The 16000-nt window shown below is 49.9% G+C and overlaps 1 protein-coding gene across 1 annotated transcript; it reads left to right on the top strand.

Annotated features, from left to right (window-relative positions):
• Positions 1–853: 853 nt before the first annotated feature.
• Positions 854–6584, top strand: WDR74 (WD repeat domain 74). The gene is made up of 11 exons (XM_073352088.1): positions 854–1708; positions 1803–1909; positions 1992–2113; positions 2811–2868; positions 3136–3279; positions 3650–3751; positions 4471–4571; positions 4977–5032; positions 5338–5480; positions 5649–5705; positions 5947–6584. The coding sequence occupies exons 1-11, from the start codon at positions 1648–1650 to the stop codon at positions 6127–6129; spliced, it is 1134 nt and encodes a 377-aa protein (XP_073208189.1). The 5' UTR covers positions 854–1647; the 3' UTR covers positions 6130–6584.
• The last annotated feature ends 9416 nt before the right edge of the window (positions 6585–16000 follow it).

Raw genomic sequence — 16000 nt, 5'->3', positions numbered from 1 at the left:
ACCTGGGTTTGATTTTCTGTTTCTCCGCAGATTCCATGTGTGAGCTTGGGCAAGTCACTTAGTCTTTCTATGTGCCTCAGTTCCTCATTAGTTCAATGGGGATAATAGCATGACCCTTCATCCTAAGGGGGCTATGAGGATAAATATATTAAAGCTGGTGAAGTGCCCAGATACTATGGTGATGGGGGCCAGGGATAGATGGATAAATCCACCCCTTGGAGTGGCTCCAGCTGTCTTTCTGTTCCTTCCATTCCTTGTCATCAGGTCTCTCTTCCATCCTTGCTGTGGATGAGGTCTGGATTGTGTGAATGCCTAGGCTCTGCCAGCCCCTGAGTATCTGAGCACCTTCCACATTAGCTACAGCAAAATCCCTAGTGGATTTAACAGTCTGAGGCATCCTTTCCCATACCAAAATACAGACAAAGCCAGAAATTCCCACCCATGTCAGTAGAGATGAGGAAGTTGCAAGAATGGCAAAGAGGGATTACTCTGTGAGATAAGATATATGCGAAGAGGCTGGAGCTCTTTGACCTGAAGGGGCCATTACTGCCTGTGGGGACATTCAGTAATGAAGATACATGGAGGTCAGACTCCAGCCACAGCTGGACTGACTCTTCTCACTTCCGTTTTTGTCTTATTCTGTCAGTTGTGAAGTTCTATTATTATTATTGTTGTTGTTGTTCAGCAACTCCAGTGTAAATAAAGTTTTTTATGGGTGTGTGTCAAATGCTCATTTAACTGACATTTAATGAACCAGGTTTGAATCTCCTGGTCTAATATTTATGTAGAGTTAAATATAAAAAAAACGAGGCACCAACACAATGTGCTGGGTCTCCTCCCATATCAGTTACAAGCGTGTGTATAATAATAGTGCCTAGAGACTCCAACTGACATCTGGGTCCCCTCTTGCTTGGTGCTGCATAAATCCTAACCAAGATCTGGGTACTGCACAGACCCTGATTGAGATTGGGTCCTCTGGCAGACACAGCAAGAGACAGTCCCTGCCCCAAAGTGGTCAGAATCTAAACAGCCAACAAAGGGCACTCTCTGCTCCCTGACTCCACATTCTCGGCTGCACCCTTGAGTGCAGCTGCTGCTTGGGGCATGACACCACGACTCGCTGCTCCATGTTGCTGAGCATCTTGCAGGACTACTACTCTGAGCTGTGCCATCATGTGTGGACGGGGATTCCCCCAGCCCAAATCTTGCCTCAACCCCTGAATTACATCAACTGCTCTGGCTCCCTTACTGCTATGATCCCCCCGCCGCTGTGGGAGGCGGGCAGAGAGTGGAGATTCTCCCCACTGTGGGGAGGGGCAAAAAGGTTGCACAGCATCTCCGCAAGCAACTCACAAAATCTGGGTTGGTCGGTCGGGGAAAGGGTGCACAATGAACAGGCAGCAGCGGGGAACGTTGCGAGTAGCACTAGGTGTAGGCAGGAAAGGGTTCGCTGTGACACCACAGAGCGGAAGTGGCTTCAGCCGGACCTCTCACGCATCGCGCAGTCTAACAGGCATCCGTCTTGCGGCGTAACACCGTAAGCGGTCCGGCTCCGCACCACTTCCGTTCTCTTTCAGCACACTCCGACCCACCTGAACAGACAGGAGGAAGCGAGCCGGAGCGGATAGAGAGCCATACCGGGGCAAGATGGCGTCTTCTGCGCGCTGGAATCACGTGTGGGTTGGATCCGAGACTGGCATCCTGAAAGGTATCGGGGAGGGGGTCGTGATGGGGGGGGGGCTGTGTCTTGTCCCATTTCCCCTACTGCCCCCGGCTGTGACCATTTCTCGTCTCTTTCCTAGGGGTGAACCTGCGGCGGAGACAAGCCACCAATTACGTGGCGGCCTCGGCGCTGCGTCGGGATGAGGGCGTCTGCGCCATGTGCTGGGGGGACCCCTCCGAGTCCGAGGTGAGGGGCCCGGGGCTGCAGCCGGGGGGCTCGGGGCGACGGGCTGCAGCAGGGGCGCCTCCTGACCACTCTCCTTCCCCAGATCCTCGTCGGCTGCCTGGATCGGTCGGTGAAGCTGTTCAGCACCGAGAAGGGAAAGTTCACAGAGTCGCGGCAATGTCTGGGCGGGGAGGGCTCGTTCTGCGGCCTGGCCGTGCACGACAGGTGGGTCCCGCGCCCCGAACCTGGCAGCTGCCCCCCAGCTCCCTCGTTCCTGTCTCCAGCTTTTTATCTGTGGGCCCATCTAACCCCAGGTTTCACCCATCCCCCGTCCTCTCCCGGGATCGGGCCTATCTAACTCCAGGTCGCTCATATTCTCTCCCTTCTGGGACTCAGACTCAGGGACTCCTCTATCCCCAAGTCTCCTCCTCTCCGTCCTATCAGACCTGTAGATCCATCTAACCCTGGGTCTCATGCAGCCACCCCCTGGATTAGATCATTTACCCTTTCCTGCTCCCTGCCACTTCCAGGTTAGACCCGGGAGCTCCTTGAACCTCATATCACAACATGCATGCACACGCCTACCTTTGGATCAGACCAATGGCCCCATCTAGCCTGCTGTCCTGTCTCTTAAAGCAGCTGATGTTGGATGGCTCACTACCCTGCTTCCAAAAACAAATACACCCATTGTGGGGTAGAGCGGTGAGAAGCATTTCTTTCACTCTCTTTAGGCAGGATATTCGAGTTCCCTTTGTGACACCCACTCCTTGTCTGCCTGTACATCCATCCATCTCTCCCCCTAATTCCAGTAGTGAGTGTGGCCTGTGCCTGCTGTTAGAAACTAACAATGATTTATTTCTCTCTCCTCCCTACCTGGATTTTCTCCCTCTTCACCCCCCCACCATTTGGCCGGCATGTGCAGTTCCATCATCACCTGTGTGGAGTCTGGTCTCCTCAAGGTCTGGCGGGATGCTGAAAACGTAAGGCTCGTATGGGGAGAGGCCGGGGGCAGTGGATGCTGGGTTGGTGGTGGGGTATGGCTAAGTGGAGGATGCTGCATTCGGAAGGAATCTGAGCCGGATTAGGGCTAACACTATTTTCTCCCAGGCTGGTCCCAGGGAGCTGAGCTGTGTGGGGACAATTCCTGTTTGCTCTGTGGGGAGGGGTAAGTGCAGTGGATCTCAGTCCTGCCAGGACTCCCGCACAGTGGGGTATCATAACTCTCTCTTTTCTGCTGTCCCATTTAGGTGGAAACCCAGGTGGGGGCTGGCGTGTGCTGTATGCGCCAGAACCCGGCCCAGCCGCAGTGTGTGGGGACAGGTGGGAAGGAGAATGCTCTGAAGGTCTGGGACTTGCACCAGCCTGAGGAACCCATCTTCCGTGCCAAAAATGTGAGTACTTGCCCTAGACATGTCCCCTACCAGCCCATGGTCTAGGGAGCCCTTGCCCTACTCCCACCTGGCCATACCCTCTATCAGCATCTGCCCTGGCTGCCTTGGGGGGAGGGAAGCCCTTGGCCTGGCCCTAAGTCTATCTCCTACCCCGTTGGGGGAGAGTCTGTCCTAACCTCACTCCTTGTTCCCTGATCCTGAGCCCCACTATACACATTCTTCCTCCCTCCGTCTCTCCCCCAAATCCCTGGCAAGATCTACGTTTCATCTCCTGTTGCTCCCCGGAGCCCAGCGCCCTCTCGGGCCATGTGGGAGCAAACCCAGCCCAGGCCTTGTGGTTCCACTTACCCCGCCTTGCCCCTCTCGGCAGGTGCGGAATGACTGGCTCAATCTCCGGGTGCCTGTCTGGGAGCGTGACCTGCAGTTTCTACCTGGCTCTGAGAAGATTGTCACCTGCACTGGGCACCACCAGGTAGGATCCTGAGGGGTGGATTGGGATGCACTGCAGGGTCTGCAGTCTGCAGGGGGGTAGGGGGGGTTAGGGTCTGGAGGAGGATGTAGGTAGGAGGATTGGATTCTGGAGGAGGTCGGGGGAGGGAGCTGGGTTGAGGTGGGAAATGGATCACGGTCTGGGGAGCCCGCAGAGGGGGAGGGATGAGCAGACTGGGGTCTGAGAGGCTGGGAGTTGAGGGAGGGGGACCTGGGGAGGGGGAGATGGGAAAGGGGATCAGTCTGAGGTGCAAATGGATAGGGGATTGTGGAGCAGGGGGAATGGAGGGGAAATAGTTGGTGTGATAGGGATGTAGGATTGGGGTCTGAAGGGGTTGGGGAAGGGAATATCAGGGTCTGAGGTGCAGGGGGATTGCGGAGCTGGGGAAATGGAGGGAAGGGTTGAGCAATAGAGGTGTTAGATTGGGGTTTGGAAGGGTTGGGCAGATGGGGAAGAGGAGCAGGGTCTGAGGTTCATTGGATGCAGGGCCGGAGGAGCCTGGGGGAGGGAAGGGGAATTAGTTTGAGGTGCAGAGGATGGAGGGGTGGAGGAGCTGGGGGGAGGGGCATTCAGGTGTTTGGAGGGTTCGTATCCTGACAGCTGACCTCTGATGCCCCCAGCTCACCTGCTTGGGGCAGAGTGGTTGCCTGCCAGGGAGGGGGTGTGCAGGGCCACTTAGATGCCCTCTATGTCTCTCGCAGGTGCGGCTGTACGACCCCAGTTCCCCACAGCGGCGCCCTGTGCTGGAGGCGACCTATGGGGAGTACCCCCTCACAGCCCTCTCCCTCACCCCTGCTGCTGAGTGAGTCACTCTCCCTGCTGAGGGGGAGGAGGAACTGAACACAGTTGGGGGAAGATAGGGCAGGGCAGTGGCTCTGTGGCCTGGGGTGAGGCACCGATAACGAATGCCAAGGGCAGGCAGCTGAGAGCTATTCAGAGCTCAGCACCAGACCTCCATTTGGTTCTGTTTGGTGGGAGGCAGCACTGGCTCCTGGGTTAGAGCAGGGGGGCTGGGAGTCTGGCTCCTGGGGGTCTGTTCCCAGATCTGTGTGGAGAGAGGGGTGGAGGGGAAGGAGTTGCTGATGGCTCCTTGGTGGGTGGTGGAGTGCAGAAGTTCGGCTGGGCAGTGGGTGTCCCTGGGACCATGGGTGGGGAGTTAGAGTGGTGGCTCCCGTCCTGCCTGTGTCTGATAACCATCTCCTTGCAGCTCTGTAGTGGTAGGCAGCTCGCACGGGGACATGGCTGTCATCGACCTGCGGCAAGGTGAGCTGGGGCGTGGCTGCAGCCCACAATGCTTTGCTGCTGCCAGCCACAGGGTATGGGGGGCTCATGTTGGGAGGGAGTATGGGGTTCTGTAGGGGCGGGGGAATGGTGTTTCTCTTGGGGTAGGGGAGAAGCCTATGGGGGTGGAGGACGGATTCATGGGGGTGGGGAGTTAGGAGGTGGAGGCTGGGTTGGGGTGGAGGCTGGGTTGTCAGTGGAGAGGATGCTACTGGACCCTCTAGCTTGGATATCTGGGGGTGAGCCTGGGGGCTGGCTCAGTGATGATCCATCTCCCTCTGTGGCAGGACGGCTGGTGAAATGCCTGAAGGGCTTTGCTGGAAGCGTGCGCAGCGTCCAGTGTCACCCAACCCTCCCACTCGTGGCTTCCTGTGGCCTTGACCGCTTCCTGCGGGTACATAATATCGAGGACAAACGCCTGGTACACAAGGTGAGAGCTGCGCCCTTGCCCACCCCATGCACAGCACCCCTGCTGGTAGTGCCTCAGCTGCCATTGCTCCTGCCCCACCCCCTGCTGGGAGAGGCTGGAGCTGCAGTGATTCCCTCTTCCTTATGGACTTGTTGCTGTATCCTGATCTCTAACCCCCGTTGTTTGCAGGTGTATCTGAAGTCCCGGCTGAACTGCCTGCTGCTGACCAGCCGTGAGAGGTGGGAGGTGAGTGTGGTGGGAGCTCCATTGGTGGGGTTGCTGCACCTTTGCTGCCTCTCTCCTGGCTGCATTGTTATTGGGTTGAGGGCTGTTTGGGGCAGGGAGCTGGGGAGAGACCCCAGGGCTGGGGCCTCCTGCTCCCCTAAACCTGCTTAAGGTGGTGGGTAGGGACCCTTCCCTTGTTCTTCCATGGAGGCCCCTTCACCTAGTCAGGGGGTGCTACTTGCTTTGACTGCCTACCCCCCAGGATGAAGAGCCTGAACCTGCAGCCCCCCAAGCAGATGTGAAGGAGGAAGAAGATGAGCTGTGGGATGGCATGGAGACAGTGGCTACCAAAACAGTGCTCAAGCGCAATATGGACCCCCATGTCCGGGAGACCCAGCTAGGCAAGCGGCCCAAGAAGCAGAAGAGAACGAGCGCTGGGCCTTGAGGGGGGCAAGTGGGGAGCCTGTGCCCAAGCCAGAAAGCATAATGAACTCGCTCCCCACCCTGGCCATAGGGACTACAACTTGGACAAGGGGAAGGGAAGCTTCATGTCTCTGCTCACCAGGGGCACCAGCCTCTCCCCTGTGGCTGAAAGGGATTGGGGTGGAGGAGGGGTGGAAATGTGCCAGCCCTAGCTTGGGGTTGGCAGGGCCCTAACCTCTCAGAGAATGTGCCCCAGCTGGGACAAACATAATGCACAGGCAGGTTGGGTTGGGGGCAGCCACAGCCCCCTAAGGGGCTGGAGGGCAGAGCTGTATCTATTAAGGCCCGTTCCATGGCCCAGCTGGTGATGGGTTGGGAGAGGAGCAGATACTTGGGGTGAGGGATTTGGACCTTGCCTCTGCATCCCCAAGCTGTAATGGCCATCACACAGCAGTGTAAAAAGAACCTATAACTGTGCCTTGTCCTGGAGGTGTGTGTGTCTGTGCGTGGGGGGTGAGCCCTACTCTGCCGGTGAGTCCAGTGCCTGTGTGGGGAGGACTGCCCCCAAGGTGGGTATTGGGGGAGGGGCCCCTGTACATAGATTTCCCCCCCCATGGAGCTGTTCTGTGCCCATGCTATTGGCTCACCCTTCTCTGCCCTGCCCCAGCAGTGGAGTCTCCTACATGGCCCCTCCTTGAGGAGCCTCTGCCTCCAGGGGGCCAGTCTCACCTGGGGCGGGCAGGACACGTGGGAGACGCAGCCAGGAGCCGCCGTGGAGGAGCCGGAGGCGGGGCCGTGCCCCCGGGCGTGGTGCAGCCGGGGCCGTGCCCCCGGGCGTGGTGCAGCCGGGGCCGCTGGGAGGGGTCCGTGGGGGCAGGCCCGAGCCGGGCGGGGCGCTGAGTGCAGCGGGTCCCCACGCTAGGAACCGGGGCCGTGCTCCGGGCCAAGCCCTCCCCTGGAGACTGCGACGGGGAGGTGCCGCCGGGCGCTGACCTCACAAAGCGCCCGGGGAGCGCGCGGCGTCCGGAGCCGAGGGCTCCAGGCGGCGGCAGCGCACCCATGGGCTGCATGCACTCCGGCCGCCGGGCCCGCGCCGAGGGGTCGGACGGAGCAGAGGGGCCCAGCGACACTGCAGGTGAGGAGATTACTGCCTTGGGGGGGGGGCTACACGTGGGGGCATCCTGAGGGGCGCGGGGGGGGAATCCCTGCAGGCGCGGGAACTGCAGGCACGGGTAACCTCTGGACGAGGAAAGGAGGAGTCTACAAGTGGGCTTCTAGGGGGAGGCTGTGCAGGGGGTGGGGCTACACGTGTTGGGGATCTTCAGGGGTTTCCTGCATTGGGGAGAGGGGGATCATGGGGCATCCGCAAGGAAGGGGGGTGTACACATGGTTTATGCATCCGATGAAGTGAGCTGTAGCTCACGAAAGCTCATGCTCAGATAAATTGGTTAGTCTCTAAGATGCCACCAGTACTCCTTTTCTTTTTGCGAATACAGACTAACACCACTGCTACTCTGAAACATGGGGGATGGAGTCCCTACAGGGGAAGGATACTGGGTCCTTCATGCTGCTCCCTGATAGATAGAAATCTCTGTCAGTCTGTCCATCTGAGGGGCTCCTTTGGCCCCTGCTCCCTCCAGGTCACGCTCCTACCCCTGGGTCTGCTGGGGTCGCAGTCCACATTGCACTCTGTGTCTTTGGGTTTATTCGCTGGGGAAATTCCCATCCCTATTGTACCCAGAGCAGAGGGGAATCCAGGCATTCTGATGCCTAGCTATCCCACCGCTGTGACCAGCTAGACCCCACTGTTCTCCTAGAGCCAGGAGTAGAACCCAGGAGCTCTGGATCCCCAGCTTCCCACTGGACAACACTACTTCATGATGGCTCTTCATTTGCCTTATCTTAGAGCTTGTAAAGGTATAGAATAAATATAAAATTAGAGAATTAAAGTTAGCTTTAGTTTGACTGAAGAAATGTGTTGTAAAGAAAGGCTTTGAAGGTAATGAGCTATAGGGCCAGAAGACATGAAGTAGGGAGGATGTCTGGTTCAAAGAATAACTAATGAAATAAGGCGACATTTCTGAAGAGAAGGCCTCTGACTGATAGGGGTGACTGCAGATGGTTTTAAATAAGACAAAGAGAATCTGTTTTACAATAAGCCAACATGGCCCTTCACATTCTACACACCAGTGTTACTGAAAAACGTAGGGCCCATATGAACCCATGTTTAGCCCATTTGTAATTCTCTTAATCAGATGCTTATAAATGTTTTGTTATTGTCTGGATGTGGTAAATTGCTTATTATTTAGGCTTTGTAGGCAATTTGTTTAGAACAATTGTATAAATATCATTTGGCCTTTGGATTTAACAAAGGAATTTATAGTTAAATCAGTATCCTGATAATAGCCTGCATAAATAATAATTCCAATGTTTTGGCACCCGTGGCAGGACAAATGACAATAATTTCAGTTGTTCTAAACTCCAGAGTGAAGGGGTTGCGACCAATGCTCTGGGGCTAACATAAGAATGGCCATACGGGGTCAGGCCAATGGTCTATCTAGCCTCGTATCTTGTCGTCTGACTGTGGCCAATGCCAGATGCTTCAGAAGGAATGACTAGAAGAAGGGGGCAATTATCAAGTGTTCCATCTCCTGTTGTCTCCTCCCAGCTTCTCACAGTTAAGGGAATTAGGACACCCAGAGTGTGGGGTGGCATTCCTGACCGTTTTGGGTAATAACCATTCCTGGACCTATTCTCCAGGAATTATCTATTCATTATTTAATCCAGTTATAGTTTTGGCCTTCACAATATCCCCTGGCAATGAGTTCCACAGGTTTACTGTGTGTTGTGTGAAATTGTATTTTCTTTTGTTTGTTTTAAACCTGCTGTTTATTACTTTCATTCGGTGACCTCCGGTTCTTGTGTTATGTGAAAGGGTAAATAACACGTCCTTATGCACTTTCTCCACAGTATTCATGATTTTGTAGACCTCGATCATATCCCCTTTTAGTCATCTCTTTTCCAGGCTGAACACTCCCAGTCTTTTTAATCTCTCCTCAGATGGAAGCTGTTCCATACTCCTAATAATTTTTTGTCCTTCTCTGTACCCTTTCCAATTCTAATATCTTTTTTGAGATGCGGTGACCAGAACTGCACGCAGTATTCAAGATATGGGCATACTATGGATTTATATAGTGGCATTATGATATTTTCTGTCTTATTGTCTATCCCTTTCCTAATGGTTCCTAACATTCTGTTCACTTTTTTGACTGCTGCTGCACATTGAGCGGATGTTTTCAAAGAACTCTCCACAATGACTCCAAGATCTCTTTCTTGAGTGGTAAGAGCTAATTTAGACTCCATTGTTTGGTATGTGTAGTGGGGATTATGTTTTCCAATATGCATTACTTTGCATTTATCAACACTGAATTTCATTTGTCATTTTGTTGCCCAGACACCCAGTTTTGTGAGATCCCTTTGTAGCTCTTCGCAGTCTGCTTTCGACTTAATTATTTTGAATAATTTTGTAAAATCTACACATTGCCACCTCACTGTTCACCCCCTTTTCCATATAATTTATAAATATGTTGAACAGCACTGGTCCCAGTACAGATCTTTGGGGGACCCCACTATTTACCTCGCTCCATTCTGAAAACTGACCATTTATTCCTACCTTTGTTTCCTGTCTTTTAACCAGTTACTGATCCATGAGAAGACCTTCCTTTTATCCCATGACTGCTAAGTTTGCTTAAGAGCCTTTGGCGAGGGACCTTGTCAAAGACTTTCTGAAAGTCCAAATACGCTATATCCACTGGATCACTCTTGTGCATGTGTTTGTTGACCTCAAAGAATTCAAATAGATTGGTGAGGCATGATGTCCCTTACAAACGCTGTGTTGACTCTTCCCCCAACAAATTGTATTCATCCACGTGTCCGATAATTCTGTAGTTTACTATAGTTTCAACCAATTTGCCTGGTATTGAGTTAGGCTTACTGGCCTGTAATTGCTATGATCGCCTCTGGAGACTTTTTTTAAACAATTGCTATCACATTAGCTATCCTCCAGTGATCTGGTACAGGAGCTGACTTAAGCGATAGGTTACATACCACAGTTAGTAGTTCTGTAGTTTAATTATTGAGTTCCTTCAGAACTCTTGGGTGCATACCATCTGGTCCCAGTGCCTTATTACTCTGAGTGTATGTGTGGGTGTGGGGGAGGGTTTAGAGCTGGAGAGGGAGCAGAGGGTTGGGGAGGGGGAAGGGGGTGCGGCTGCTGGATCCAGGCAGTGCTCACCTTGGGTGGCTCTGTGCAAGTGGCAATATGTCCCTGCTGCTCCTAGGCAGGGTCGTGGTTAGGTGGCTCTGTGTACTGCCCCCACCCTGCCCTGAGTACTGGCTCCACAGCTCCCATTGACCAGGAACCAAGGCCAATGGGAGCTGCAGGGGCGGTGCCTGTGGCCAGAGGCAGCATACAGTGCCACCTAGCTGCACCTCTGCCTATGAGCAGCAGGGACAGGTCGCAGGGAGATTCATGAGGTGAGTGCTGCCCGGATCAGGCACCCTGCATCCCCTCCTGCGCCCCAACCCCCTGTCCTGTGCCCCCTCTCGCACCCAATCTCCCTCCCAGAGCCTGCACTCTGTACCCCCTCCCACACTCCAAACCCCTTGTGGCCGTTCCTCCGCCTAGGAGCAGTAGGGACATGTTGCTGCTTCCAAGGAGCCATGTGGAGGCAGGTAGGGAGCCTGCCAGATCCGCACCAACCGGACTATAAACTGGACTTTCAATGAAGATCAGAAATGCTGGTTTATAGAGCTTTCCGGTAGGTAAAGTGCCAGATAACACAGCTTTTACTGTATATATACAGTAATAAGTCTAATTCTATACTGCCAGTAGAGAATTCTCTCCCAAAGAGAAATTCAGTAACATAAGGGGAATAGAGAGAAGTAGTTTGGATACCTATGTAAAAGAATGCTTGGCGGAGCACAGCAGGGATCCATTCTTCACACAATGCACAGTCAGCCTGTGGAACTCATTGCCAGGGAATGCTGCAAAGGCCAAAAGTAAAACTAGATTTTAAAAAAAAGAATTAGATAAGCTCATAGAGGATAGGTCGAACAATGTCTATTAGGCAAAATGGTCAGAGATGCAAGCCCATGCTCTGGGTGTCCTTAAATGTCTGACTGCCAGAAGCTGGGACTGGACAACAGGAGATGGATCACTCAGTAAATTGCCCTTTTCTGTTCCTTCCACCTGAAACATCTGGCACCGGCCACTGTTGGAAGACAGGATACTGGGCTAGGTGGACCAATGGTCTATCCCAGTATGGCCATTCTTATGTTCTTATGAATGCCACAAATAAATTCCGGGCAGAGCACAACAAAGGTCTGTTGAATGCCGTAAATAGATAAATTATTGGCAGGGCATGGCAGAGGTCCATTGACGGCCATTGGAATTTTAAAGAGTAATGCCCAAGGGAGACCATGGAGAGAACAGTAGTTGTAGTTACAGAATAGGTGCAAAAAAGCACAAAGTTAAGCTAGTAACCAAGAAATCATCTGATGTGTCACTTTGGGAGATAAGTGATTTAAGGAAAAAGAGCAAGGAGCTAAAAGGAACTGTTGCGCAAATTAACACTGCATAGGTGGTGAGGACTACCACCTCTGTGGTTTTGTCCCTAGAAGCCTTTACAGCCATTCTGAAGGAAAATGGGCCACTTTCCCAAGAACGGTCTGTAAATAATCAATTGTACGTGACTGCTGCAGAGACTACAGAGACAATCTGATTTGCATAATTTGACTATGGACAATTTATTCAAAATCACTAAATGGAAATAAGGGGGTTCCACTGGAACTCGACTGCCTCCAAATTTACCAGTGGGGAATCTAATCGCGGCATGGTTGTGTAAAAATAATTAGAGCAGTGCAAGGAGAGTTAAGCAAACATGTTTTTTAAAAAATGGAAATAAATTTGTGTAATTATGTAAGGTTTTAAGGCCCTAAACCAGCGCTCCTGGTTTGTAGAACCCTATTTTGTGTGGTTTAAAATTAGTTGGTTTTAAAAGATTTCACTAAAAATCTGTTTGAATTTTTCATTCAAAGTTGCAAAACAGACAGACACTTTTTGCCAAACACAGGTAGCTCGTGTTATTTAGCTTTGCTATTTAGCATTTAAACCTTTGGGTACCTCAATGCTTTTATAAAGTTAAAGATCCTTCTAAATAAGGGCTAGAGGATGTGGCAGGGGCGGCCAGAACCTGGCTAGTGGGGAGAGACCCTGATCCTATTGTAGTAATAAAACAGCAGGTAAATGAATGAAGAGACAGTGCACTCCTGGGGCAACAGCAGCAGAAAGGAATACAAAAGAAACAATGTAGGAACAGGGAGCCTTAAGGTGGCTCTAAGTATCAGTCACTTTGGTAAGAGTACATGGAAATTCTGTAAACACAAAACAGTTACACTTCACATGAAAATTGATATATGGCTAATATAATGTTATAGAAAATAAAAAATTCTAGTTAAAGTATGGAAGGAATGTGCATTTCCCCCATGGAATATGTAAAAGGGGTAAAAGAAACATAAATGATTTATTTCAATAAAATCCTCTAAAAGCTCCAAAGAGGAGCCAGAATAGGTTGTTTTTTCTTTTTCAGATGGCTGTGTACTTTGGAAACAGAAGCCAACCCAGAACCAAGGAAGATTAGTGAATATAAGAAACGGAGCTTAACCATTAAAAATCTGTCCAAAAGTTTTGTTTAACTGTCGTGTAAAATAAATGTTATTAAGGGAGTGAAAACCTACATGGCAGTGTTTTATAAATGGAAAAAGAATAATTCTACTAAAGCTAATTGAATACAGGATTAAAATGCCTTAAAATGAAAACAAATCCAAATAATGGCTTAGGGTTAAATCCATTAAGGAGATACTGTATAATAATGGTTAGCTTATTCATGCACCAGCTTTATTGAATTTCACTCATTTGCAGTCCCTGGAATTTGGTCAAAAATGCTTAAATACTATTAAAAGGACTTTATGGACAAAAATTTAAGCTTTAAAATGCTGAAACCTGCCATGGAGGGGCAGCAGCAAAACTGAGGGAACTAGTAAAATTGGCATCGAAGCTAAACTATTTGGGACTGGTATGTCACTTTGAAATCAAGCTGAAATAGAGTGGCTGTGGGAATATGCATTTTAACAGAAGCTAGCAGCAGAAAGATTGCATCCATTTAAGAAGGAACAATCAGTTACACACATACAAAATAGGAAATGACTGCCTAGGAAGGAGTAGTGTGGAAAGGGCTCTGAGGGTCATAGTGGACCACAAGCTAAATATGAATCAACAGTGTAATGCTTTTGCAAAAAAAGCAAACATCATTCTGGGATGTATTAGCAGGAGTGTTGTAAGCAAGACACAAGAAGTAATTCTTCAACTCTACTTTGCGCTGATTAGGGCTCCAGTTCCGGGTGCCACATTTCAGAAAGGATGTGGACAAACTGGAGAAAGTCCAGAGAAGAGCAACAAAAATTATTAAAGGTCTAGAAAACATGACCTATGAGGGATGACTGAAAAAACTGGGTTTGTTTAGTCTGGAAAAGAGAAGACTGAGAGGGGACATGATAACAGTTTTCAAGTATGTAAAAGGTTGTTACAAGGAGGAGGAAGAAAAATTGTTTTTCTTATCCTCTGAGGATAGGACAAGAAGCAATGGGCTTAAATTGCAGCAAGGGAGGTTTAGATTGGACATTAGAAAAAACTTCCTGTCAGGGTGGTTAAGCACTGGAATAAATTGCCTAGGTAGGTTGTGGAATCTCCATCACTTGAGATTTTCAAGAGCAGGTTAGTCAAACACCTGTCATGAATGGTCTAGATCAGTGGTTCTCAAAGCCGGTCCGCCGCTTGTTCAGGGAAAGCCCCTGGTGGGCCGGACTGGTTTGTTTACCTGCCACGTCTGCAGGTTCGGCTGACCGCGGCTCTCACTGGCTGCGGTTTGCCGCTCCAGGCCAAGGGGAGCTGCAGGAAGGGCGGCCAGCACGTCCCTTGGCCCACACCACTTCCCGCAGTGGGAAGTGCCAGTGGGAGCTGCGATCAGCTGAACCTGCGGACGTGGCAGTTAAAAAAAACTGGTCCGGCCCGCCAGGGACTTTCCCTGAACTTTGAGAACCACTGGTCTAGATAATTAGTCCCGCCACGAGTGCAGGGGACTGGACTGGATGACCTGTCCAGGTCCCTTTTAGTTCTATGATTAAATGAGGAAGTGTTTTCAACAAGAGGTAGCATCTAGGGTATTGTATCTTAAAAATGAAGAAAGTAAAGAATATATTGAGAAAAAGCATGATGTAATTTAATTTTTTTCTTTTCTTTTTTTGAAATGCACAAGGTAAAATTAAGTCGCTATCATGAAAGGTAAAAAGCAAAAGCAATAATATGCATAGTATATTGTAAATACATGCTGTATAAAATAAAAGCATCCTTAAGTGACAGAACAAAGAAGGTTGCCCTCTTTTATGACCACAGAAAACTTAAAGATTAGGTACAAGGGAGGTAATCCTCATTGGTGCAGGGTAAGAAAGGAACAAGAGTCCAATACCATGAAGTTTGTGGGGAAAAAAGCCTTGGCCAGAGTGTTAACAGTGGGAGTACTGGAAAGCTCTACAACACATATGGTGTTGCATGGCAATTACAAGGTTTGGAAAGCCCCAGAACTGGACTGCTGTTTACATTTGGAGGACACTTACATAGACAGGTGTAATATCTTACTGACCCTTGTCAGCATGTAAATACACTCTGGGGGAGCAATCTCCAAATTGCACAGTACAGCTGAGACGCTGCTGGGAAGTTGGTGAAGCAAAAACTATCTGTGCTGGTAACGGCAAAGCAAGCTTATAATGTGGGACTACACATCCATAGTAATGGTGGTCATTTAACATTTTGGTAATTACCAGTGTTATTGTGGTGATTATTCTAATTCTATATTGCAAAGTTTGGCAGTTGTATAAAATTGTAGAAGTATGTTTGAATGCTTAATGTAGTAAAACCCACATGTATGTAGGGTTTCAAAGTGGGGAATGTAGAATAAATAAAAATTAGAGAATTCAAGTTACCTTAGGTTTGTCTGAAGAAATGTGTGTGGTAAAGAAAGGCCTTGAAAGTAATTAGTTACAGGGCCAGAAGGCATGAAGTAGGGAGCATATCTGGTTCAAAGAATAACTAATGAAATAAGGAGACATTTCTGAAAAGAGGGCCTCTGACTGTTAGGGGTGACTCAGGTGGTTTTAAATAAAACAAAGAGAATCTGTTTTACAATGAGCTAACATGGCCCTTCCCACACCAGTGTTATCGCAAAAATTAGGGCCCATGTAAACCCAGGTCCAAAGGAAAAACTGTTGGACAGCAGAAAGAAGGGGACAGATAGAGAGGAAAGACCTGGGGGAGAAAGGAGTTTGTAATCTTATCTGAATTAAGACTGGGAATAAGGGTGACCTGTTTCCAACTGTTTTTTAGCTGAAGTCAGTACCTGGCACAGACATCACTTATTAGTTAAAGGGTAGAAAAAAGTTAAGTCTTAAAGGGTTATTTGCTAATACCTGCCTGGCTATATTGTAGCTGACCAATGTGGGTATATGTACCCACGGGGTTTAGCCCATTTGTAAGTATCTTGATCAAAGGCTTATAAATGTTTTGTTGTTGTCTGGATGTGGTAAATTGCTTATTATTTGGGGTTTGTAGGCATGTTTAGAGCAATTGTATAAATACTATTTGGCCTTTGGATTTAATAAAGAAATTTATGGTTAAATCAGTGTCATGACAATATCCTGCATAAATAATTCCAACAAAAAGGAAGGATGGGTGACGCCTGGGGTATTCATGTGGTCTGGTCAAGATGCTGATAGCCTAC

The sequence above is a fragment of the Lepidochelys kempii genome, chromosome 7 (genome assembly GCF_965140265.1).
Source record: "Lepidochelys kempii isolate rLepKem1 chromosome 7, rLepKem1.hap2, whole genome shotgun sequence".
NCBI classification, from domain to species: domain Eukaryota; kingdom Metazoa; phylum Chordata; order Testudines; family Cheloniidae; genus Lepidochelys; species Lepidochelys kempii.
This window is presented reverse-complemented; position numbering and strand designations above follow the sequence as displayed.